Source organism: Oncorhynchus mykiss, chromosome 19, assembly GCF_013265735.2.
Source record: "Oncorhynchus mykiss isolate Arlee chromosome 19, USDA_OmykA_1.1, whole genome shotgun sequence".
NCBI classification, from domain to species: Eukaryota; Metazoa; Chordata; class Actinopteri; order Salmoniformes; family Salmonidae; genus Oncorhynchus; species Oncorhynchus mykiss.
Genome location: NC_048583.1, coordinates 42,693,629 through 42,720,652, shown reverse-complemented (window position 1 = coordinate 42,720,652; position 27,024 = coordinate 42,693,629). Strand labels below are relative to the sequence as shown.

The window sequence follows — 27,024 nt, the reverse complement described above, 5'->3', positions numbered from 1 at the left end:
CAAATAAAACATACACAGAACATGTATGTTTGTCATGCTCTCAGAACAAAATCTAGACATGTTAGACATGTTTCATGGGAACATTTGTGGCCCCTCCAAAAATGGTGCCATTAAAAAAATAATAATAATAATTTAAAAAAAATAATAATTTATGGTATGGCTTTTTTGTTAGTAATTACTAACACAACCCAACCAAGCCGCACTGCTTCTTAACACAGTGCGCATCCAACCCGGAAGCCACCCGCACCAATGTGTCGGAGGAAACACAGCGCACCTGGCCACCACAGAGCAGCACATATTGCACTTTCAAGGAGGGCAAATGCAGTTACATGGAGGGCGAATGTCAATGAAATTCATGTCAATCTCTCTTGCCTCAAAATTGAGGGTTGATTGACTGCATCACTATTGTTTTTTGTGTGATGTGTAGAAGGTACCCAACGGTCTGTTTCACACAAGACATGCAAACAGATGTCTCTTCACAGTCCCCAGGTCCAGAACAGAGGCTGGGAAACACACAGTATTAAATAGAGCTATACTGTATAAATTGAACTATTTGCCACCTCATGTAACTCAAGCTAGCAATAAAAACAGAGTCAAAAATCTGATAAAAAGAACACCTTACTCTGGGACTGTGGAGAGACAGACATTGTTATTCATTTTGTATGTGATACGTGCTTGGGATACGACTGTGATATATGGTTGTCTCAGCTTGGCTATCTTAAGATGAATCCACTCTGTAGGTCGCTCTGGATGGAAGCGTCTGCTGAATGGCTAAATTGTAAAGTAATGTAAATGTAGTGCTATGTATATTTACGTATATTATGTATTTTATTTGTTGTGTTGTTTCCTGCTTGGACCCCAGGAAGAGTAGTTGCTGCCTCGGCAGAAGTTAATTGGGAATCCTAATAAATACTAAATACTGGCCCAATAAGCATATGCCCCAGTGACACCCCTTATTGGGAGAGTGGTTAGGCCTTTTGTCATTGGTGCTGGTGGCCTGGGTTTGAGACACGCTAGAGGAGTCACCCTACTGTCACATTCTTAGCACTATACCCTCACTGGATAGTTTATTAGGTACACCACCCTGTTTCACATTTTGTTACTTTTACAGCCTCATTCTAAAATGTTCCTCATCAATCTATTACACAATATCATCAATGTCATCAATCACACAATATCCCATAATGATAAAAAACGAAAATACATAAGTATTCAGACCCTTTGCTATGAGACTCGAAATAGAGCTCAGGTGTATCCTGTTTGGAGTCCACCTGTGGTAAATTCAATTCATTGGACAGGATTTGGAAAGGCACACACCTGACTATGTAAAGGTCCAACAGTTGACAGCGCATGTCAGAGCATAAACCAAGCCATGAGGTCGAACTAATTGTCCGTAGAGCTTCAAATCAAAAGAATTTGGCGTCACACTTATTTACAGGTCCTTTTCCAACAACGCAGAATTAAAGATTAATAAAAAAACATGGTGATAGTGAATAATGAATAAAAACATGGCTATACAGAGCATTCGGAAAGTATTCAGACCCCTTGACGTTTTCCTCATTTTGTTAAATTACAACCTTAATCTAAATAAATACACACACATACACACACAGTGAAAACAGGTTGAGAAATTTTGGCACATTTACTACAAATAAAAAACAGAAATACCTTATTTACATAAGTATTCAGACCCTTTGCTATGAGACTCTAATTTGAAGTCAGGGGCATCCTATTTCCATTGATCACCCTTAATTGGAGTCCAACTGTGGTAAATTCAATTGATTGGACATGATTTGGAAAGGCACACACACCAATCTATATAAAAAGGTCCCACGGTTGACAGTGCATGTCAGAGCAAAAATCCAGCCATGATGTCAAAGGAATCGTCTGTAAAGCTCCAAGACAGGATTGTGTCGAGGCACAGATCTGTGAAGGGTACCAAAAAATGTCTGCAGCATTGAAGGTCCCCAAGAACACAGTGACCTCCATCATTCATAAATGGAAGAAGTTTGGAACCACCAAGACTCTTCTTCGAGCTGGCCGCCAAGCCAAACTGAGAATCGGCGGAGAAGAGCCTTGGTCAGGGAGGTGACTAAGAACCCGATGGTCACTCTGACAGAGCTCTAGAGTTAGGAAAACCTTCCAGAAGAACAACCATCTCTGCAGCACTCCACCAATCAGGCCTTTAATGGTAGAGTGGCCAGACGGACGCCACTCCTCAGTAAAAATGCACCTGACAGCCCGCTTGGAGTTTGCCAAAAGGCACCTAAAAGGACTCTCAGACTATGAGAAACAAGATTCTCTGGTCTGATGAAACCTAAATGGAACTCTGGCACCATCCTGCTGTGGGGCTGTTTTTCAGCAGCAGGGACTGGGAGACTAGTCAGGATCGAGGGAAGGATGAACGGAGCAAAGTACAGAGAGATCCTTGATGAAAACCTGCTCCAGAGTGCTCAGGACCTCAGAGTGGGGTGAAGTTTCACCTTCCAACAGAACAACGACCTGAAGCACACAGCCAAGACAACGCAGGAGTGGCTTCGGGACAAGTTTCTGTGTCTTTGAGTGGCCCAGCCAGAGCCCGGACTTGAACTTCTCAGGAGAGACCTGAAAATAGCTGTGCAGCAATGCTCCCCATCCAACTGACAGAGCTTGAGAGGGTCTGCAGAGAAGAATGGGAGAAACTCCCCAAATACAGGTGTGCCAATCTTGTAGTGTCATACCCAAGAAGACTCGAGGCTGTAAACGCTGCCAAAGGCACTTCAAAAAAGCACAGAGCAAAGTGTCTGAATACTTATGTAAATTTGATATTTCCGTTTTTTTTTAATAATTATGGGGTATCGTGTGTAGATTGATGAGGATAGCTGAGCATCTGAGAAATCTCTATCTAGATTTCCACTCAAACCCATTTTCCAATGAGAAACTAATTTTAATTAGAGTGTTGTAACTGTAACTGTTGCCAAATGATGACATTAACATATATTGCAAGAATGTGAGTAGGGTGACTCCCCTAGAGGGTTTCGAACCCAGACCAACAGCACCAATGACAAACACCCTAACCAGTGTCCCAATAAGAGATATCTCTAGAGCATGTGCTTATTGGGACAGAATAGTTAGGTCCTGTCCAGAACAAACCCTAACCCCTTCTTCTCTAGGCATTTGTGTAGATCTGAAACAATTTGATAGGTGTAAGCAAAAGGGTGAATACACTTTGAAGTAAATCTCAGCTCGAACATTAATGTTGTATATTCTGAGAACATTGTAACCATGTTCTAGATAATATCAAACAGAACTTAAGGGAATGTCCTCTCAAATTTAACACCAGAATATGCTAAAAAAAGGTTCTCTCAGAAGGTTTTTGCTAACATAATAGAATGTTCCCCTAACTAAAGGAACTGGAAACTCAAACATTAGGGGAGCATTACAAAATGAAGGTTCTCTCTCCCTAGAATTGTTAGCTGGGAGGGCTGTTTATTTTCTTTGCGCTTTAAAAGCCAAGTTCTGGGCAGGTGAACGAATTGTTTGGCTAGTAGTCATGCCAGAGAAAGGGAAATGTCAAACATTCCTAAACGACAGGTGTTTAAATTAATGCAAGAGCTGACAGAACACAGCCAGGTCGGGGAGCTTTTCAGGGCCCAATACAGAGTTTATTTTCATTCCTCAAGGATTTGGAAGGAATCTATAATACACTGTCAACAGATCTCAATGGTGAAGGTTCTTCAACCATGCTGACCTAGAAGTGCTGGGATGCCAGTTATCTTCAGTAAATCCATAATTACATTTGAATGTAAGTTTGAATCCATGAAATCGGAAATTCCAACATTTCACAATCAACCGTGAGTAACTTACATTTCCCTAAAAGGAACTCCCCATGTTGTTCATCAGGACTAAGGTGTTTCTCAACTCCAGGCTACCTTAATATGCACATTCCTATCATTACTGCATCCCACTAGGATTACACTTGACATGTGTCTGCTGCTGCTCTCTTGGGTGGGACAGGGAGGAAATTACTTGAATTTACAATTCTGTTTTGGGTGGATATGTTTGATATACCCGAAACATAAGAGATTTGACATTAATACTATCACGTTTCACCACAATGGAAGTAAAGAACACACGTCTCCAAACCAAAATTGTAATGAATTAAATACTATATCATGTTGAATCATGTTGGGGTGTACATGGGCCTGTTATGAAAGTGTAATCATGTTTCACGCCCTCAAGGTACAAGTTACATAGAGGGAGGACTGACAATACAGCACATATTTATTTGATTACACATGATAAGAAATACTTAAATTTACCCCATTCTAAATTATTACATTGTGAAACTAGTTAAGGTTATTCCCAAAAGATGAGGCCTGGCATGTGAAAAAGAGTAATTGCTGAATCTTCAAAGGTCAATCAGTGAAACAAACCAGCAACCTTTCAGTTACTGGCCCAACCTCTTAACCATTAGGCTACCACCCTGTCCACACTAACACCACTATGACAAAGGGTGGGAGGAACCTGGTGTTGCTTCTCTATACAGAACACTCTATTATAAGTAATTTAATGACTTCTAATCTGAGTCGAGAAAAAGGCCAAGTATATTCAGACCCTTTAAGTGCAAACCATTAAACTATTTTGCACTGCAAAATAAGCTTTTGCCATTACCAGGATTAACTATGCATGGGAATTACAGAAAACATCTTTCAGAGGAATAGAATACTGTACAGAGAAGAGGAAGCCATAAAACTGCAGTCTGTGTGGTCTAGTGCCATCACAAAAAAACTCCCAGGGAGGGAGAGCGAGAGAGAGGGAGGGAGCGAGGTAGAGTGGGAGGCTTGTGGGCTTACCCACTGAGAACGTCAAACCCTCAGGGAAGAGAGGAAACAGGGAGGTGGTGGAGGAAGCAGAGCCCTTGCTCCCCCACTCAGTGCCAATTTGCCACATTCTTCCATTTATAAGCATCAATTACCACAAAAAAAGTGACTGCCTGTTAAATATCAACAGAAAGCACTCCCTATAGTGCATCTGATAATGAGACCTCACACAGAGCCCCAGCTCACCGCCCCACCGCTCAGATCAGCCAGCTCCAGCCCACAGGCTGTAGGCTCCAGGAACCCTCTCCGCCTGCTGGATGAGCAAGCAGCACTGAGCTCTGAGCCATCACTCCCCATGGGGTCACAGAGAGGTTTACACACTAACAACACAGCGGAATATTAAAACACGCACAGTAAGACCACTGTGCAAGACAGATCACTTTACAGTACATCATACAATTGTAGGAGTTATGTTTCCTGACATGATCACTCTACCTGTGCATCAGATGACTGTATCTAGTTGTTGAGCAGGAAAGGCAGAGGGGTTTAATAGGGTGACAGGAGACTCACGTGTTGTGTTAGGAGACTGATGTGGCTGGAGCTGTTGTACTGGCGGGCAGCCTGCTTCTCTGCCAGTTTCTGCAGGGCTGAGACTATGGCTTGTTGGTTGGACTGCGCCTGAGCAGGCAGTGAGTCCAGGTCCTTATTAAAGACCCCATTTGGATCTGGTCTGGGCCGGCTGGAGGGCGTCCTTCTGATTGCTGAAGCAGAGAGAAACATGAAATGAATGACGGGGTGTAAGGGTCCAGAGGTACTGCATATATATATATTTTTAATGGCGATTCTGAATTACATACCTACAGTATTATAGAGGAGAATATCTTCTTTCCAATGATGTCAACTTCATTTCTCAACTCCTAATAATGAGCAAATTATACTCATATCTGACATAGGCTTTTCAAAAGCACCCGCGAATAGGCTACCAGTGAGGCAAGTTGCCGCTGGTAACCTTTCTCGACTTAGTCATACATTTTTGCCAACACATGGCTAACATTTGTATATTTATAAAATATTATATTTATAAAATATTATATATATTAAATAAAATGTTTACCCTTATTTTATATTATTGTATAATCAGCTACACATAGCAAAAATGTGTTTAGAGTTACTTTTCTAGCTAATAGGCTATGTTAGAGTTTACACAAAATAATGAAAAACTACCAACCAAATCTATTCATTTTAAAAAGCTGATTACTTTTCCTTGCCATTATCAGTCACCTAATAAGGAATTATAATGTTTTGCTAACGTATGATGGGGATCCATGGATCGCCAGCTTGCCCGGGAGGGGGTCCCTGGGCAAGAAGAGGTGGAAGACCACCGGCTTAGGCCATAGAAAGACTGGGAGCTGAGAACACACCAAACATCTATCAGGATGTTATCCATCAAAGGTTTACCTTGACCTGCAGAGGTGGGCCTGGAGATCTTCTGGCTGTAGATGTGGATGGCACCAGGCATGGAGGACGAGGCTGCAGCCGCAGAGGAGGTGGAGGTAAACGACTGGACCTGCCTTAGGACCTGGGAGACTGGTGGTGCTGAGACTGTGGTGGGACCAGAGCGGGCAGCTGCCCATATTACCCGAGGGGGCTGGGGGACAAGGGTCGAGGTTGAGGAGAACACAGAGGCCTGGGGCTGTGGAGGGGTTTCTGGCTGGCGAGGGGAGTGGAGGCGAAAGTGAGACTGGTCGTAGGATGGGGGCTGAGATGGGGGCGGTGGTGGGGGGCAGTGCAGGGGAAGAGACTGGGGTGGGTTCTGGGGGTGAGAGTAGTGCTGCAGGTGGATGTGGCCACAGTCTAAGGCAGCTGGAAAGCTGGAGGAGTGCTGGGAGGCCTGGACCTCAGGCTGTTTACTACTTCTGAGGGCTGCAGCCGGTTGCTCTCCAGTGGGTTGGTCAGCAGTGGGTTGGACTACACTAGCCTGGTCTGTGCTGTTTTTGACTTCAGACGTTGAGGACTCAGAGGCGCTGGAGCCCTCTTTTGCCATGGGCAAAGCTGTTCAGAGCACAAAATAAGCCAGATCCCTGTTATCATCCAGCCGGCCATTCCATTGCTCTGACACACGTGGGTTAATAATTAGAAGCTGACCTGTACTTGACTTTGTATGACTCAGCCTTTTTTTCCTTAATGTGACTTTTCAAAATCAAAACTGCAAAATTCTCAAATACATGAAAGGATTTGTCAACAAAGGACAAAATAACATGTGAACTAATTCTAGAAATATGTGGAATCTGTGGCACACTGGAATACAAAAGTTCCTACTGAACAGATGTAATTCATCTGACAATTTCTACTCACTTTTCTGGTTCTCTGTGGTAGCTGGCTCTCTTGAACCTAGGCTGTTGCTATTGTCAGGTTTAGTGCTCCGACATTTGGTTCCCAAAAAGACACTGGCTGATTTGTTTTTATGTGTGTAGAATGTCAGGACCTCCTCCAGATCACTTTCACTGGAAGAGAAGAGAGCAGTGTGAACATTCTCCACGATACCAAGAGTAAGACCAGTGTTAAGTAGCAGAAGTGAAACAGTCAGGAGCGAGTAGGTCCTGGCTCACTTACCTTGCCTCAGCAATAAACTCCTGAAACACACTGGGGTTGATACAATGTTCTTGGTCTTTGATCTTCTCCACTTTCTTCACCATATGCTCTGTCTCCTGTGAGGAAAGAGACCAGTCAGAGACCAAGTACAATGGCCTGTCTGAGCAACTCAGTATTAAAAGTCATTTGTTGCTTCCTCATAAAATGAACAACTCAACCAATTTAATTATTTTTTTTACCCCTTTTTCTCCTCAATTTTAGGGTATCCAATTGGTAGTTACAATCTTGTCTCATAGCTGCAACTCCCGTACGGACTCGGGAGAGGCGAAGGTCGAGAGCCGTGTGTCCTCCAAAACACAACCCAACCAAGCCGCACTGCTTCTTGATACAATGCTCACTTAAACCACTTAACTCACTTAGCCTGCCGCATCAATGCATCGGAGGAAACACCGTACACCTGGCGACCGTGTCAGCGTGCACTGAGCCCGGCCTGCCACAGGAATTGCGATTACACGATGGGACAAGGACATCCCTGCCGGCCAAACCCTCCCCTAACCCGGATGACACTGGGCCCATGGGTCTCCCGGTCGCGGCCGGCTGCGACAGAGCCTGGACTCGAACCCAGAATCTCTAGAGGCACAGTTAGCACTGCACCACCCGGGAGGCCCTCGAACCAAACATTTGTAATTGGATAAGAATTCAAAGGAAAAACTAAACTAATAATGAAAATAAATGGAGACTCCCTGACTAGTGTAATAACTATAAACAGGTCCTAGAACAGTAGCAGACACTAGAGGCTGAAGAGTCTCCTGCTGTTTGGCTGGCAGTGGACACCTTGTTGTAGCAGTGGATGAACTCTCCTAGCTGGTGGGACAGGATGCGTCGGCGATCCTGGAGGGGGAGCTGGCGACTGGGCAGGACCATCCTCATGTCCTGCTGAAGGTTACTGGCCGCACGCTTCAGGAAGCGGATCACCAGCTCCTGGAGATGAGACCTGATGTCACTGCACTTCATCATTACACTCACTTTTACGTTGTGTTATTATTTCATTTATTGCAACAACAAAAAAAAATGGACTTTTCATGGACACATGTTCACATTTATTTTCTCCAGAGGCTTTCTGATAAAATCAACTTTGACGCAGTCACGTACTCACACGATTTTCCTCTCTATGTGGCCACAAACACCTCAGCACATTATGACCCAAGTGGCTCCGATGAGTAGCATAATGCAGATAAACATAACACAAGGGTCCAGGTTCCCTTTTCCATACAGTCATTCCCCGGGGCAATGGTATCAGACAGTTGTATTACCATTTGCTCATTGTCCTTCTCTGGCCAGGCGGAGTTAGCGATAGTCCTGCTCTCTGCGAGTAGCCTCATCTGCACCCGAAGGAGATAGGAGGAGAAGGCCATCCGAGCCTGGACCTTACTGCAGAACAGGGGGAGAGAGAGGCTTGATTTAGGAGGACATGAGAGGCTGAGGAGAGGAAACTAAGGAGGAAGAGAAAGAAATATGACAGAGACAGGAAGAGGAAAGAACATTTTGTAAAGATAAAAAAATTGCAAAGATAAGCATGGTTAAACAAGACAAAATGGGATGGAGAGAATGACAGTAGAGAAAGGAATTGCCCACACAGGAACACACACACCGCAACACAGATCATATCTCCAACTTTGTCATTCCCTGACAGTAAATAATGAATAATCTCCACCCGGTCTCCAGACAATTTGAATGGGAACAAAGGTTTACTGCCTTTCAGAAATCTCAGATACATGTGTTACAACAGCAAGCACAAGCACTGACGCATATTCTGTTTGTTATTTTAGGCATCATGCAAGAGACAAAACAAATACAGGTATGTATCATTTTCAGCCAGAGTGTTGGAGCACAGTGTGACTTGTCCTCTCGGCCAGCACCAAGAGTGAATAATTGTTTTCATGGCCCAAATTAACCTGAAATGGGTACTGCCAGTACATTGTAGTGGAAAAATGTTTTGGAGAAAGCTGTCAAACACAAACAATGATATACTGTACTATAATTTCCCAGGTCCCTTCACAGTCCTGGCAAGCTCAGAGGAATTTCGACAAACGTAGACTTGTTATTGTAATTCCCCCTCAAATTACAATTTCAGACACACTTAAAAAAATCTATAGGAGACTGGAGTCTTTGTTGCCGTTTAGACAGAAGAATGTAATATTCATTAATGTTATTGTAAAAACAAAAAGAGGTCTACATATTTTTGCACGCGTATTACAAAATTAAGGATGGTGGGGAGCCTTTCAAGTCCTTCCAAATTAAAACAGAGAAAGGACAGTTTGACTCCTACAATTAACAGTCAAATCACAGGGAGTGTCTCTACATTGAATTCAAGGCTGACACCCAGGAGTTGCTTCCTCAGTGTTTTCTCTATGTTGTGAATTAGGTACACATGGAAGAGACTGATCACAACATGCCGGGGTAAGAAAAGAGGCCCAGATTTTCTCCTCTGCTTTTTTGGCCCATGCTCTGGGAGCCTCATATTTCTCCTTCTGCTGCTGAGAGAAGCAAAGTGAGGGGTGGTGGGATGGATGAAAAGGGAGAGAGGAGAATTCGGAGAGGGCTGCCAACAGGAGCAGAAGCCGGTGGTGTGCACTGACCTGAGGTCCCAGCCCTGCTGGAGGATGTGGAGCAGATTGACTTTGGGTTTGGTAATGGCAGTGTTGCATCGGGCCGGTTCTGCTGAGGACAGGGCCTCATTGTGGAACCGCTTCAGTGAGGTGGGCACACTGTCAGTCTGCACCACTAACGAACCCAGGGCTTTCTTATTCTTCTCCTCTTCCTCCTGAACCCTCTCCTCCCCCTCTTCAACATCCTCCTCGTCACTGGTCCCAGTAGGGGAGGCCTTGCGACCCCTCGCTTAAGTACAAAGCATTACAGAAAAAAAGTCAAACCTCACAATGTCAATTACATCATTGTGTCTTTACTGGATCAAATGCAAACACACTTCAACACAAGAGATCTTATGGTAGTTGTTATATAAACTCACTGTCATATTTGGCCATATTCATTCTGGTAGTGGGGAGTTCTTCATAGAAAGTAAAGGAATGAACGCGTCTGATTGTCTCCCCCTTGGCTTGGCCAGACAGGCCGTGGTCTGGGTCTGAGACTAGACAGAGCGTTGCTATGCTGTGTCAGCTGGAAGAGGACAGACTCCCTGAGGCCTACCTGCTCTTTTCCTCCCCATGGCGGAGTGCTCTGCCAGGTGGCGCAGCCTCCGCCTCCGCGCCTCCAGCGACAACAGCTTCCTCTCGTACTGGATCACGTGACACGCGTGGAACACATCCACCTGCAGCTGCACATTACCATTCAGCTTCCTGATGGGGGACGAGAGGAACGGCTTTAATATGATTCCTGGACCACAGATTCCCATTCAGTATAATAAAACTGAGGGATCAGTTCAACTCATTCAGCCTGCATTGCGATATTTCTGCTATAGCATTCAAGTGTTGCTTTACTCCCAATGTCAAATAATACAGCAGAATTATTTAAGGCACTGTAATAATATACAGGTACATTAGACATTGCTAAGACAAGTGTGGCTGAATAAGTCCCTGAGAAGATAAATGTATCAGATTATCATTTTCCGAGATATTGTGGTAAGATATGGAAAGTTGGAAGACATGGAAGTGGTCAGATGATGCAGATGCTATGCTACAAGACAGTTTTGCAAGCACAAACTGGAATATGTTCCAGGATTCATCCAATGGCATTAAGGAGTATACCACCTCAGTCACCGGCTTCATCAATCGTGCATCGACGACGCCATTCCCATAGTGCGTACATATCAAAACCAGAAGCCATGGGTTGCAGGCAATATCTGCACCAAGCTAAAGGCTAGAGCTGCCGCTTTCAAGCAGTGGGAAATCCAGCTATGCCCTCAGACGAACGACCAAACAGGCAAAGTGTCAATACAGGACTAAAGATTGAATCCTACTACAGCAGCTCAGACACTCGTCAGATGTGGTAGGGCTTGCAAACTATTACGGACTACAAAGGGAAATCCAGCCGCGAGCTGCCCAGTGACGCGAGCCTACCAGACGAGCTAAATGCCTTTTATTCTCGCTTCGAGGCAAGCAACACTGAAGCATGCATTTGAGCACGAGCTGTTCCGAACAACTGTGTGATCACACTCTCCGGAGCCGATGTGAGCAAGACCGTTAAATAAGTCAACATTCACAAGGCCGCGGGCCAGACGGATTACCAGGACGTGTATTCAGAGGGCTGACCAACTGGCAAGTGTTTCTTCACTGACATTTTCAACCTCTCCCTGACCGAGTCTGTAATACCTACATGTTTTAAGCAGACCACAATAGTCCTTGTGCTCAAGAAAGGGCAGGTAACCTGCCTAAACTACTACCGCCCCTGTAGCACTCATGTCGGTAGCCATGAAGTGCATTGAAAGGCTGGTCATAGCTAACACCATCATCTCAGAATCCCTAGACCCACTCCAATTCGTATATATATATATGCTGTTCATTGATACATTTAGCTCAGTGTTCAACGCCATAGTGAGCTCAAAGCACATCACTAAGCTAAGGACCCTGGGACTAAACACATCCCTCTGCAACTGGACCCTGGACTTCCTGATAGGCCGCCCCCAGGGGGTAAAGGTAGGCAACAACACATCTGCCATGCTGATCCTCAACACGGGGGACCCTCAGGGCTGCGTGCTTAGTCCCCTCTGTACTCCCTGTTCACCAACGACTGCACGGCCAAGCACGACTCCAACACTATCATTACGTTTGCTGACGAAACAACAATGGTAGGCATGATCACCGACAACGATGAGACAGCTTATAGGGAGGAGTTCAGAAACCTGGCAGTGTGGTGCCAGGAGAACAACCTCTCCTTCAGCGTGCACAAGACAAAGGGGCTGATAGTGGACGACAGAAAAAGGAGGGCCGAACACGCCCCCATTCACATTGACAGGACTGCAGTGGAGCAGGTCGAGAGCATGGTCCAAACACACCAAGACAGTCGTGAAGAGGGCACGACAATGCATTTTCTCCCTCAGAAGACTGAAAACATTTGGCATATGTCCTCAGATCCTCAAAAAGTCCTACAGCTGCACCATCGAGAGCATCCTGGCCGGTTGCATCAATGCCTGGTATGGCAACTGCTCAGCATCCGACGTAAGGCGTTACAGACGGTAGTGCGTACGGCCTAGTAAATCACTGGGGCCAAGCTTCCTGCCATCCAGGACCTATATACTAGCCGGTGTCAAAGACTCCAGTCACCAAAGTCATAGACTGTTCTCTCTGCTACCGCACGGCAAGCGGTACCGGAGCGTCAAATCTAGGTCCAAAAGGCTTCTTAAACAGCTTCTAACCCCAAGCCATAAGACTGCTGAACAATTAATCAAATGGCCACCTGAACTATTTAAATTTTATTTGATAGTAAGGGAAAATGGCGGCAATAACACCCACCGTGATCTTGAGGTCACCACCGCTTTCCCCAATCTGAGGACCAAAGAAAGCGACATGGAAAAATCATAAAGGGCCAGAGGGATGCCAGCTCCCCAGAAAATATTATGCTATAGTGAAACTGAGTAAATTAAATACTGTACAAAAACCTAAAACTCATAATCACAATATGCATCTGAAGTCTGAACCCATGCAACAGAATAAATAAATGTGTTGAATTGTGTACCAAAATTCTTTATAGTTTTGTTAATTCTATAACATTTTCCCTGCTCTTCCTTGCTCTATAAACTCTCCCCAGCACCAAATGCTGTTTGAGGACTAGACTACCAAAGCCACACTGCCACACAGACACTGTGCTCGCTCTGGAAAACTTTACAGTTTACTATTACCATACAGATCTTATTAGCTGTTGTCCTCACCTATTCATCTGAAGACAAAACAAACAGTCAACCAACCGTTTCCACAAACGGATGGAGAAGCTGTTCCCTTTCCCAACTACGAAGGAAATGCTTACCTTCCATGGAAAAGTCTGTTAGCCAACATGGAGTTCATCGATGTCTTATACTCCAGATAACCACTGAGAAACAGAGATACAGATAATGACAAAATGACAACCATCAACATCACAGGCTGCACTGGGCTTCAGCATCTTCTGTCTAATTTGTGGGGGGATGAATGTGTTACAACAGGGATATTGTGATACTCAATGTCATAGGCCCCAGTAATTTCAAGACCACTTCGAAACATACTGTGTAAAAAGCCACAAAATCCCCAGTACTAACAGGCCCATAAAGCTAATCAAGCAGCAAATCCCTCATACAGGAATATGGACTGTAAGCACAAAACTAGATTTCCTCCTAAATAGGGGGTTTAATGCTGTTTCAACTAGAAGTCATCATGGGATTTCAGCCATGTTTGGGGAAAATATAAAAATGTAAAGTCTATAAATACTCTGAGATGTAATGTACAGTAACCAGCCAATTCTCTAATGTGTATCAGCTTCTCACCTTACTCCTAACTGCAGTAGTAATAGATGTATTAAGAAGTAATAGCAGTGGCTAAATGTAGGGAGGCAGCATTATGGACATCGCTTTTCTTCCCTTATTCTAAAATGTATCTAGACACTTGCATTAGTGTGCAACATTACCCGACGTGTCTGAATCCCTCTCACCTATACAGTTCCCATGTCTCTGGGGTGGGGAAGATTCGGATGAACCCCCCTCGTCTCTCGTGCTCCTCTCTTATCCTCCTCAGGACTTTCAACTGCCATGGAGAAGAAGAAGAAAAAATAACCCTTAACTACAATTCTATGTTAGTGATAGATAATATGATAGATCTGCATGAGAGGGAAACTAACTTCAGCTATGTATATTTACCTCCTCAGCAGTCAGGCCCAGGGTGCTGTCCCCCTGTTTACTTCCTGGCTTCTCCTTAGGCCCGTCTGTGTCAGTGTTGTTGGCTGACAGGGGTCTCTGCCGCTGCAGGAGAGGAGGAGAGTAAACACATTGTTATATTGATACGGTACCATCCACGTACTTCCCACTTAAATCCTCCCCGATACTGGTTTAATACATAAATCCACCCTGATACTGGTTTAATACATAAATCCACCCTGATACTGGTTTAATACATAAATCCACCCTGATACTGGTTTAATACATAAATCCACCCTGATACTGGTTTAATACATAAATACACCCTGATACTGGTTTAATACATAAATCCACCCTGATACTGGTTTAATACATAAATCCACCCTGATACTGGTTTAATACATAAATCTACCCTGATACTGGTTTAATACATAAATCCACTCTGATACTGGTTTAATACATAAATCCACCCTGATACTGGTTTAATACATAAATCCACCCTGATACTGGTTTAATACATAAATCCACCCTGATACTGGTTTAATACATAAATCCACCCTGATACTGGTTTAATACATAAATCCACCCTGATACTGGTTTAATACATAAATCCTCCCCGATACTGGTTTAATACATAAATCCACCCTGATACTGGTTTAATACATTAATCCACCCTGATACTGGTTTAATACATTAATCCACCCTGATACTGGTTTAATACATAAATCCACCCTGATACTGGTTTAATAAGTGTAATGAATAGGGTGTTAATGAATAGGGTGTTAATGCAAGTTGGCTAGCTCTGTTAAATTATTACATTTGCACCTAAGAAATCATCTCACACACTGATAAAACTAATACATCTTAAAATGTAACAATACATACAGAAAAGCACCAACTACATTGAAAATGTTTAAAAATAAATAAATAATCCTCTTTCCTCCCTCCCTGGGTTACATAAATGGCACATTTTCTATCTCGGCTAGCTGGCATTCCTGACTCCCTCTTATTCGACCTGCATTACCAGGGCTGATTGACGACTGGAGCGCAGGTTTGAACCCGATCAGACATTAGGGGCATAACCCCACAGGATCACATACAGCATTTGTCATCTAAATAGTGGGGGAGATTACTTTTAATTTGTCTGACTGGTTGGGGGAAATATGAAATAATCTCAACTGTTGCTCCTAATCACAGTATAGGGGAAAAGGTTGTCCCTAGGAGCCCAGGATTCTGTAACTGCCTCTAACAGGACTGCTATAGTGGCAAGATTGTTTTGCTGTATCTGTAACCGGCAGAGGGGCTGAGGCATTGCACACTTGTACTAATGTGATGGATTCTAAGAGCTGCATTGCGATGCTTATAAATCATAGTCTTGCCCAGAGCAATCTACTAAAGACTATTCGATTTAAAGCACCACTTTAAGACCTTGATGCATAAATCGATAGAGGGTACTTTTTGGAAGCCGCAAGTAGGGAAAATAACAGAATAGTTTGGAGTCAAAAAGAGTATAAGCGGTTGAAAAAGTGACTTTCTTACCAGTTAAATGTAAAGACGTCACGGTGGTGAGGGAGAGGGAAAAGGTGCAGCAGGGTTAATGTGGTTGGGTTAGAGGATATGAGAAGGCAGGACAACTTACCACTCTGGAGGGTGCAATGGTGGACTGAGCAGATAAAGGACGCTAAGAGAAGCAATGAGTGTAAGTGACAGTGAGATGAACATCAGCCGCTAACTACACCTCACTGTAAACATACACACATGCAAAGAAGCACACTTAGACAAGCACATCAAAAGAAACAAACAGACACATGCATACAGAACACATATGAACAAACTTCCAGCCTTCTTACTGTACAGAAACTATCTGTGCTCATAGCACGATAGCTATAAGGTGGAGTAGAAAAATGTCTGATTTGATGTCCCACCAGCAGATCCCAGCCCAGACCGGGTGCAGTAGTTGACTGCACTGAGCCAAGTGTATTAGCTGCTGTGGCATCATTTAGCAAAAGGGCCTAGTGAGAGGATTAGTCACTTGATAAAAAAAACAATAAATAATAATCCACAGAGCGCTGCACTCGCAGTGCTGATGATGTCACCCCAACACTGCAATTACATTAACAGTTGTTTTTCATGAGAATGATTTTCCATGAGGGCAAAAAGGGCTCGGATCTAACAGCTAAACAAGTACAGTACAGCACAGTAAGAGACATGAGATGCTGAGAAAGACATTCCATGAAGTTAGGTTACAATTGAAGTCGGAAAACTCGTTTTTCAACCACTCCACAAATTTCTTGTTAACAAACTACAGTTTTGGCAAGACGGTTAGGACATCTACTTTGTGCATGACACAAGTACATTTTCCAACAATTGTTTACAGACAGATTATTTCACTGTATCACAATTCCAGTGGGTCAGAAGTTTACATACACTAAGTTGACTGCGCCTTTAAACAGCTTGGAAAATTCCAGAAAATGAAGTCATGGCTTTAGAAGCTTCTGATTAATTGGTTAATTGACATCATTTAAGTCAATTGGGGGTGTACTTGTGGATGCATTTCAAGGCCTACCTTCAAACTCAATGCCTCTTTGCTTCACATCATGGGAAAATCTAAAGAAATCAACCAAGACCTCAGGAAAATAAATTGTAGACCTCTACAAGTCTGGTTCATCCTTGGGAGCAATTTCCAAATGCCTGATGGTACCAAGTTGTTCTGTACAAACAATAGTACGCAAGTATAAACACTATGGGACCACGCAGCCGTCATGCTGCTCAGGAAGGAGACGCATTCTGTCTCATAGAGATGAATGTACTTTGGTGTGAAAAGTGCAAATCAATCCCAGAACAGCAGCAAAGGACTTTGTGAAGATGCTGGAGGAAAGAGGTACAAAAGTATCTATATCCACAATAAAACGAGTCCGATATCGACATAACCTGAAAGGCCAGTCAGCAAGGAAGAAGCCACTGCTCCAAAACCGCCATAAAAAAGGCAGACTACAGTTTGCAACTGCACATGTCCTCTGGTCTGATGAAACAAAAATAGAACTGTTTGGCCATAATGACCATCGTTATGTTTGGAGGAAAAAGGGGGAGGCTTGCAAGCCGAAGAACACCATCCCAACCATGAAGCACGGGGGTGGCAGCATCATGCTGTGAGGGTGCTTTGCTGCAGGAGGGACTGGTGCACTTCACAAAATAGATGGTAGCATGAGGAATGAAACTTATGTGGATATATTGAAGCAACATCAAGACATCAGTCAGAAAGTTAAAGCTTGGTCACAAATGGGTCTTCCAACTGGACAATGACCCCAAACATACTTCCAAAGTCGTGGCAAAATGGCTTAAGGACAACAAAGTCAAGGCATTGGAGGGGCCATCACAAAGCCCTGCTCTCAATCCTACAGACAATTTGTGGGCAGAACTGAAAAGGCGTGTGCGAGCAAGGAGGCCTACAAACCTGACTCAGTTATACCAGCTCTGTCAGGAAAAAAATGGGCCAAAATTCCCCCAACTTATTTTGGGAAGCTTGTGGAAAGGCTACCCGAAATGTTTGACCCAAGTTAAACAATTTAAAGGCAATGCTACCAAATACAAATTGAGTGTATGTAAACTTCTGACCCACTGGGAATGTAATGAAATAAATAAAATATTAAATAAATCATTCTCTATTATTATTCTAACATTTCACATTCTTAAAATAAAGTGGTGATCCTGACTGACCTAAGATAGGGAATTTTTACTAGGATTAAATGTCAGGAATTGTGAAAAACCGAGTTTAAATGCATTTGGCTAAGGTGTATGTAAACTTCCGACTTCAACTGTTTATGGCATGGAAAGACGGTTCCTTCAGATGTCTAAACTAAATCACTTTTTGTGAAACAATAAGAAGGGTGGTGTCCCATACCTGTGCTTTGGGGGCTGGGTACTTCAGGCCCGGGTCCAGAGCCACCCGTTCAGAGCGGGGTTGTCGTAGCAGGGGGTCCTGACAAACAAAGCCTGCAGGGACATGACAGTACAATGAGTAAATGACAGTGGCCAAATATTCTTGAGAGCATGTGTTATCTATAGCAGTAAAACCACATGAATAAAGATCAATCTGATACTACCATTTGTGACATCAATATGGCAGCTCTAGTCCTAATCTTTCTCCACAGTTTTTCTCACACCGACTCCCAATAATTGACATTTGCTCTCTCTTTCTAAAACTCACTATGAGCTAACCGATCCAAGAAGTGAAGATAGAAAAACTACTTTATACTTTCCCTTCATACTTTCTCATACAGAGTGATAGGAAAACTTATTTTGGATCAAATCGACAAGCCGTCAGGTAAGAATCGGGCTCTTGCCACGTTCTTGTCTAAATGCAGCAATTATTACAAGCACGGCTGACGCGTTACTGACAGCTACACACAAGGGGAAAATGAATGCTAATGGCATGCTGTCATTATTTACAGAGCTGGTATGCAGCCCAAGTGTTATCTGCCAAAAGCGCCGGGGTTTGTTTGGTGAATAATAGATGGGGTATGTTTTACATGTCACTGCTCATTTTCCCCAGGCCTGCACTCATGCATCAGTCCAAAGATAACTGGATATTTATGATTCCCTCCTCTCACTTAATGAGCGGGAGGGAGTGGAAGGAGATCCAGCCGCAAGCTGGCCCTGGTACAGACATACACATCACAGTCCCTCACACAGCGCCATTAGATATGGCCTCCAGGCTCAGTGTCATTTTATATCGTCAACTGATCATGACAGGGAGGTACAAACAAGATGACAAAAGTACTGATATGAACATACGGGGAGATTAAATGTAACCTTTATTTAACTAGGCAAGTCAGTTAAGAACAAATTCTTATTTACAATGACGGCATACCGGGGAACAGTGGGTGAACAAGGCAGAACAACAGATTTTTACCTTCTCAGCTTGGGGATTCAATCCAGCAACCTTTCAGTTACTGGCCCAATGCTCTAACCATTAGGCTACCTGCCACCCCAAATGTGCTGTACTTGTAGTACAAGTGTCATTGTCAATGCTCAACTTGCTTTGGAAAAAATTGGCTGAGACTGAAAGTGTAATAAGAATATTTATTTCAGATGTGGACTTGAATATCTATCAAATATTCTCCATAGCTCCAACCTGGCTACCTGAGAATGCATTAATTGTGAAGGAATGTGACATAACAAAGACATGTTATTCTCTGCATTAAGTGTCTGTTGTATAAACAGTGTTAATCTGCACCTAGGGCTAACCCATTTTTTGTTTGCAAGCTAAGGATTTATTTGGCTTAATAATGTGAGATCGCATTTCTCAAGAGAGCTTAATGACTCCAAAACAACCAAGTCATCTGTTGACAATTTCCCCTGCCAGTCATTGAATGTCAATTACAATGATGCCTGTGGTTTCTCCACAATTCTGAGGCCCCATTATGGAGCAATCCTACTAGGCATATTCTCTAATATACAACGTTAAACTAAGTGTGGGGCAAAAGTTAGTGTAAAACAATGCCTGACTGAAACCAAGCGTCAGGCAGCAGAATGGCCAATTAGTGGCTTTCTTCATTCGCAATGAGGATTTGCTGAAGAAAGCCCTAATAACAAGAGACACCGGGCTGAAAAATACACGTAGTGGAACCTGCTGCAGGCTAAATGCTGAGGATGGCAGGAGCCAGGTCCAACAAAGTTTCCATCTACGCTGGCACTCCCCAGCTAGGCCCCAGCCCAGTTCACAGGTAAAGAGAGGCCTTGGACGAGACATGGAAATGGGTGTTTAAGGCATGAGCAAAGTGATCACAAAGGGCAGCTAATTAAGCAGCCTGCCCATGACACGTCCTAAATGAAGTGTTGAGAATCGGGCCTGTTCTTTACTGACTTACTATGCATAGCTATTGAGATGGCTTTAAAAAATGTTTGTGTGCATGATTAGACAGATGTCTGCCTGAGAAAATGTCCTTACAATTCATTATATTGTCAAAATGGAAATAGGTGTCTTAGCAACAGTGGCTATAATGAGATACAGAGCCTGCATGGAAATATGTGGACTCCTAAAACCTGGACCTTTCTGACAAACTAGGCTTTAAAACAAGTAAATATATAGAGGTTATGGTTTACTCAGTCACATCATAAAGAGCATGTGGTTAAAAATAAACAGGTGGTTAGGGTTGGGCGGTACACCATATACAGTGGGGCAAAAAAGTATTTAGTCAGCCACCAATTGTGCAAGTTCTCCCACTTAAAAAGATGAGAGAGACCTGTAATTTTCATCATAGGTGCACTTCAACTATGACAGACAAAATGAGAAAAAAAAATCACATTGTAGGATTTTTAATGAATTTATTTGCAAATTATGGTGGAAAATAAGTATTTGGTCACCTACAAACAAGCAAGATTTCTGGCTCTCACAGACCTGTAACTTCTTCTTTAAGAGGCTCCTCTGTCCTCCACTCGTTACCTGTATTAATGGCACCTGTTTGAACTTGTTATCAGTATAAAAGACACCTGTCCACAACCTCAAACAGTCACACTCCAAACTCCACTATGGCCAAGACCAAAGAGCTGTCAAAGGACACCAGAAACAAAAGTGTAGACCGGCACCAGGCTGGGAAGACTGAATCTGCAATAGGTAAGCAGCTTGGTTTGAAGAAATCAACTGTGGGAGCAATTATTAGGAAATGGAAGACATACAAGACCACTGATAATCTCCCTCGATCTGGGGCTCCACGCAAGGTCTCACCCCGTGGGGTCAAAATGATCACAAAAATCCCAGAACCTAGTGAATGGCCTGCAGAAAGCTGGGACCAAAGTAACAAAGCCTACCATCAGTAACACACTACGCCGCCAGGGACTCAAATCCTGCAGTGACAGACGTGTCCCCCTGCTTAAGCCAGTACTTGTCCAGGCCCGTCTGAAGTTTGCTAGAGAGCATTTGGATGATCCAGAAGAATATTGGAAGAATGTCATATGGTCAGATGAAACCAAAATCTAACTTTTTGGTAAAAACTCAACTCGTCGTGTTTGGAGGACAAAGAATGCTGACTTGCATCCAAAGAATACCATACCTACTGTGAAGTATGGGGGTGGAAACATCATGCTTTGGGGCTGTTTTTCTGCCAAGGGACCAGGACGACTGATCCGTGTAAAGGAAAGAATGAATGGGGCCATGTATCGTGAGATTTTGAGCAAAAACCTCCTTCCATCAGCAAGGGCATTGAAGATGAAACGTGGCTGGGTCTTTCAGCATGACAATGATCCCAAACACACCGGCCGGGCAACGAAGGAGTGGCTTCGTAAGAAGCATTTCAAGGTCCTGGAGTGGCCTAGCCAGTCTCCAGATCTCAACCCCATAGAAAATCTTTGGAGGGAGTTGAAAGCCCCAAAACATCACTGCTCACTGCTCTAGAGGAGATCTGCATGGAGGAATGGGCCAAAATACCAGCAACAGTGTGTGAAAATCTTGTCAAGACTTACAGAAAACGTTTGACCTCAGTCATTGCCAACAAAGGGTATATAACAAAGTATTGAGATAAACTTTAGTTATATTATTTTCCACCATAATTTGCAAATAAATTAATTAAAAATCCTACAATGTGATTTTCTGGATTTTTTTTCTCATTTTGTCTGTCATAGTTGAAGTGTACCTATGATGAAAATTACAGGCCTTTCATCTTTTTAAGTGGGAGAACTTGCACAATTGGTGGCTGACTAAATACTTTTTTGCCCCACTGTATGCGGTATCCTGGGGTATTTCAAAATACCATCAGTATGACTAACCAATAAGGTCAATACCCAATATTACATTTAATACACATTTGAATATTAGTACTTTTTAAATAAATACCTGCAGTCAACTTGTGCACTAGGTAATAGATAAAGCAGATCGCGTTCATCATTTTGCTTGTTAGACTATTTTGTTAGTCAGCTATATACCTTATAATGATTAAGTTAACTATATAAGATTTGCCAAATAAATCCTCTCGAGCTGGGTTTTACTATCTTGCTAATGTTAGCTAAGTGGCTAAAGTTAGCTTGCAAGATCAAGCTTCTTGATAACAGGAGCAGAGAAAATCCCCTCTTGGATTAAGATCCCTGCTGTCTAATGTTTGTTTTGTGCATGCTGCAAACTGCATTTTGATATGTACTGAACAAAAATATAAAACGCAACATGTCAAGTGTTGGTCCCATGTTTCATGAGCTGAAATAAAATATCCCAGAAATGTTACATATTCACAAAAAGCTTACAGTGCCTTGCGAAAGTATTCGGCCCCCTTGAACTTTGCGACCTTTTGCCACATTTCAGGCTTCAAACATAAAGATATAAAACTGTATTTTTTTGTGAAGAATCAACAACAAGTGGGACACAATCATGGAGTGGAACGACATTTATTGGATATTTCAAACTTTTTTAACAAATCAAAAACTGAAAAATTGGGCGTGCAACATTATTCAGCCCCCTTAAGTTAATACTTTGTAGCGCCACCTTTTGCTGCGATTACAGCTGTAAGTCGCTTGGGGTATGTCTCTATCAGTTTTGCACATCGAGAGACTGACATTTTTTCCCATTCCTCCTTGCAAAACAGCTCGATCTCAGTGTGGTTGGATGGAGAGCATTTGTGAACAGCAGTTTTCAGTTCTTTCCACAGATTCTCGATTGGATTCAGGTCTGGACTTTGACTTGGCCATTCTAACACCTGGATATGTTTATTTTTGAACCATTCCATTGTAGATTTTGCTTTATGTTTTGGATCATTGTCTTGTTGGAAGACAAATCTCCGTCCCAGTCTCAGGTCTTTTGCAGACTCCATCAGGTTTTCTTCCAGAATGGTCCTGTATTTGGCTCCATCCATCTTCCCATCAATTTTAACCATCTTCCCTGTCCCTGCTGAAGAAAAGCAGGCCCAAACCATGCTGCCACCACCATGTTTGACAGTGGGGATGGTGTGTTCAGGGTGATGAACTGTGTTGCTTTTACGCCAAACATAACGTTTTGCATTGTTGCCAAAAAGTTCAATTTTGGTTTCATCTGACCAGAGCACCTTCTTCCACATGTTTGGTGTGTCTCCCAGGTGGCTTGTGGCAAACTTTAAACAACACTTTTTATGGATATCTTTAAGAAATGGCTTTCTTCGTGCCACTCTTCCATAAAGGCCAGATTTGTGCAATATACGCCTGATTGTTGTCCTATGGACAGAGTCTCCCACCTCAGCTGTAGATCTCTGCAGTTCATCCAGAGTGATCATGGGCCTCTTGGCTGCATCTCTGATCAGTCTTCTCCTTGTATGAGCTGAAAGTTTAGAGGGACGGCCAGGTCTTGGTAGATTTGCAGTGGTCTGATACTCCTTCCATTTCAATATTATCGCTTGCACAGTGCTCCTTGGGATGTTTAAAGCTTGGGAAATCTTTTTGTATCCAAATCCGGCTTTAAACTTCAGTATCTCGGACCTGCCTGATGTGTTCCTTGTTCTTCATGATGCTCTCTGCGCTTTTGACGGACCTCTGAGACTATCACAGTGCAGGTGCATTTATACGGAGACTTGATTACACACAGGTGGATTGTATTTATCATCATTAGTCATTTAGGTCAACATTGGATCATTCAGAGATCCTTACTGAACTTCTGGAGAGAGTTTGCTGCACTGAAAGTAAAGGGGCTGAATAATTTTGCACGCCCAATTTTTCAGTTTTTGATTTGTTAAAAAAGTTTGAAATATCCAATAAATGTCGTTCCACTTCATGATTGTGTCCCACTTGTTGTTGATTCTTCACAAAAAAATACAGTTTTATATCTTTATGTTTGAAGCCTGAAATGTGGCAAAAGGTTGCAAAGTTCAAGGGGGCCGAATACTTTCGCAAGGCACTGTATTTCTCTAAAATGTTGGGCACAAATGTTAGTGAACATTTCTCCTTTGCCATCATAATCCATCCACCTGACAGGTGTGGCATCTCAAGAAGCTGATTAAACAGCATGATCATTACACAGGTGCACCTTGTGCAGTGGACAATTAAAGGCCACTCTAAAATGTGCAGTTTTGTCACAACACAATGCCACAGATGTCTCAAGTTGAGGGAGTGTGCAATTGACATGCTGACTGCAGGAATGTCCACCAGAGAAGTTGCCACATAATTTCTCTGCCATATGCCACATCCAATGTCCTTTTAGAGAATTTGGCAGTACGTCCAACTGGCCTCAACCGCAGACCACGTTTATGGCGTCATGCGGGCGAGCGGTTTGCTGATGTCAACGTTGTGAACATGGTGGCGGTGGGGTTATGGTATGGGCAGGCATAAGCTACAAAGAACACAATTGCATTTTATTGTTAGTAATTTGAATGCACAGAAATACCATGACGAAATACCATTTATTTTAAAGTATCTGTGTCCAGATGCATATCTGTCTTCCCAGTCATGTGAAATCCATAGATTAGGGCCTAATGAATTTACTGTACTTAAATTGACTGATTTCCTCATATGAACTTTAACTCAGTGAAATCTTTGAAATTGTTGCATGTTGCGTTTATATTTTTGTTCAGTATACTTACATAACTTTATGAGCTGGGTTGTCAATCTAAGTAGTAAATGTTCGCATTTGCACGTTAGCATTTACCTAGTATCCACTATGAGGATTCCATAGTACTAGTTAGCATTCTGATAAGTAACTTTTTTTTATTAAGGGGATTTACGTTTGAAAAAAATATATATAGCGCCCCTTGTGTGCACTACTGGTAATTCCGTATATCCCCAGGATGGCACAGGCACGGTATGAAGGTATGGACATCTGGATACCGTCCAACCCTACAGGTGGGTATGTAATTAAACAGAAACATTTTGGCCAAGAGCATTCATTCAGGTGTAGTCGCCAGACCAAACCCTTGGCATTCCTCCCTCCCCAAAACCCATGCATTAACACTTGTTTTTTATGTGCAGAAAGAGAGGGAGAGAGAAGGACTCACCCACAATAGAAAACATGTCTGATATCATGCTGGCCTTTATCTTCAGATCCAGAGGAGCATCACTGGAATGAAAGATTCAAATCATATAAAAACGAACAAAAGACATTAGAAAGACATCAAAGTCCATACAGTAAAATAACACAATATGCCCTCACAAACAAGTGCAATCCCAAAGTTGTAGAGGACACAAACGTCTCAATCACAGTCAACTCACAGAATTTACTGGGCTGGAAAGAACTGCTCAGATGTATTTCAAGAGGATGAGAAGATAAAAGCTTACATTTAGCCACCGGGTATTTATCAACAAACGAAGTGTAAATCCTCAAACATGCCATTTCATTATGTGTTATATTAACATGTCTATTCCTAGAGCTCACCAGAGGATGTTTAAGGGTTTATGGGAGGAAAACAGAAGTGTGTTTCATCTCAAAGAAGGACAAGAAGAACACTTGTTTGAGTTACCCTGAAGTCCCTTTAGCAATTTACACGTTTTTTTTTCAGAGCAGAGTAATGCTCTCAGAATGATGTTAAGAGAGCAACTGCTGTAAGGTCAAAGATTGAAGATCTGGCATAAGCATATATTTGTTCCTGTGAACCGTGAGATGACATGCAGTCAGTCACTCACCAGGCCAGGGAGGGAGAGAGGTTGACCTCCAGGAGCCATGGTTTGAGGTTGGAGTCGATGAGCACATCAAAGCCATACAGTTCTGTAGATAAATACACACACATGAATAATGGAGTTACCAGAGGACATGGGAGGTCAGCAGAGTTTGGCACTATTCTGGCTTCCGCTGACCCCATTTGTAATGAATAGGAATCTTTTCCCAACCACATATTAGGCTAAGTAATAGGCTAGGGACTAGCATTTTTCCTGGTCAGGTCACATGGGGAGGTAAACCTTCTGATCCTAGTGATGGAAGAGCCTGTTGTCTTATAAACAATAATAAGCCACAATATAACATAATAGACTCCAAGCTTCTTATCTTGGTTCCCACAAACTGGCAGTTGACAACATAGCTGGTTTTCGGGCTACTGATTATATGGATATTAAATATCCAATCACTCAGAGAGAGAAACTACATCAAACGAATGTTGCTACTGAGGAATGGCTGGCTGCATTACATTAGCTAAGTATATTCACATTTCAGTTCCACGGAGCTGCTTACATAAGAGCTGAGATGAGAACAGAGCATGTGAGCGGAGTAGAGCAGTTGGAAATCCCGTTCTCCGCTCCGGTGCTTCATGTCCTTTCCAACCACTCCGCTAAAAGAAAAAAACTGATACTCCAAATTCGCTCCATTCGTTAAAATCACAATTTAACCAACACCCATCTATTTTTGTGACTACCATTTGCTTTTGAAATATTGAAACCAAACTATTTGAAAGAAAAGTATTTGAATAAACATGAAAATGTGAATGTAAGAACCGCACACATTTTCAAATAGGCTACATGTCATATTAAACAGCATATAAACACTCTAAATAGGTCAGGAGCCAGACAGTGAGCCTAAGAAGGAATGAAAATGAATTACCTAGGCTAAATGATATCAATTATTTGAAGCCTATAAAGAAATACACTGAAGCATGTGCGAGTGCGACACAATAGGCTGTTAGGGATATAAAGAGCTCAGCATTTAAACATTTAATTATCTTAAATCGTTATATAGTCTATAAATTGCGCATCATCAAATCCGCTTTCAAATCAAATAATTTGTCATCACACGCTTACTTACAGGTTCTATTCCAACAATGCAAAATTAAAGATCAATTTAATTAAACATTTTAATAAGTGACAGTGAATAACAAATAAAAATAACATGGCTATACAGAGCATTCGGGAAGTATTCAGACC

General features: G+C 42.7%; 1 protein-coding gene across 4 annotated transcripts in view; it reads right to left on the bottom strand.

Moving 5' to 3' along the window:
- The window catches only part of ttll5 (tubulin tyrosine ligase-like family, member 5), a 94,511-nt gene that overhangs the window by 45,098 nt on the left and 22,389 nt on the right, over positions 1–27,024 (bottom strand). For 2 of the 4 annotated variants that reach the window (XM_021574390.2, XM_021574391.2), the window contains exons 13-28: positions 25,798–25,879; positions 25,173–25,234; positions 18,134–18,225; positions 15,872–15,913; positions 14,236–14,337; positions 14,031–14,122; positions 13,374–13,436; positions 12,863–12,895; positions 10,602–10,750; positions 10,034–10,292; positions 8,708–8,825; positions 8,229–8,375; positions 7,416–7,510; positions 7,158–7,306; positions 6,261–6,854; positions 5,373–5,563 (exon numbers count right to left, since the gene is read on the bottom strand). In XM_021574390.2, the coding sequence (XP_021430065.2) occupies positions 5,373–5,563; positions 6,261–6,854; positions 7,158–7,306; positions 7,416–7,510; positions 8,229–8,375; positions 8,708–8,825; positions 10,034–10,292; positions 10,602–10,750; positions 12,863–12,895; positions 13,374–13,436; positions 14,031–14,122; positions 14,236–14,337; positions 15,872–15,913; positions 18,134–18,225; positions 25,173–25,234; positions 25,798–25,879 (2,270 nt within the window). The remainder of the gene's footprint in view (positions 1–5,372; positions 5,564–6,260; positions 6,855–7,157; positions 7,307–7,415; positions 7,511–8,228; positions 8,376–8,707; positions 8,826–10,033; positions 10,293–10,601; positions 10,751–12,862; positions 12,896–13,373; positions 13,437–14,030; positions 14,123–14,235; positions 14,338–15,871; positions 15,914–18,133; positions 18,226–25,172; positions 25,235–25,797; positions 25,880–27,024) is intronic. The other 2 variants (XM_021574393.2, XM_021574392.2) reach the window with 2 other exon arrangements.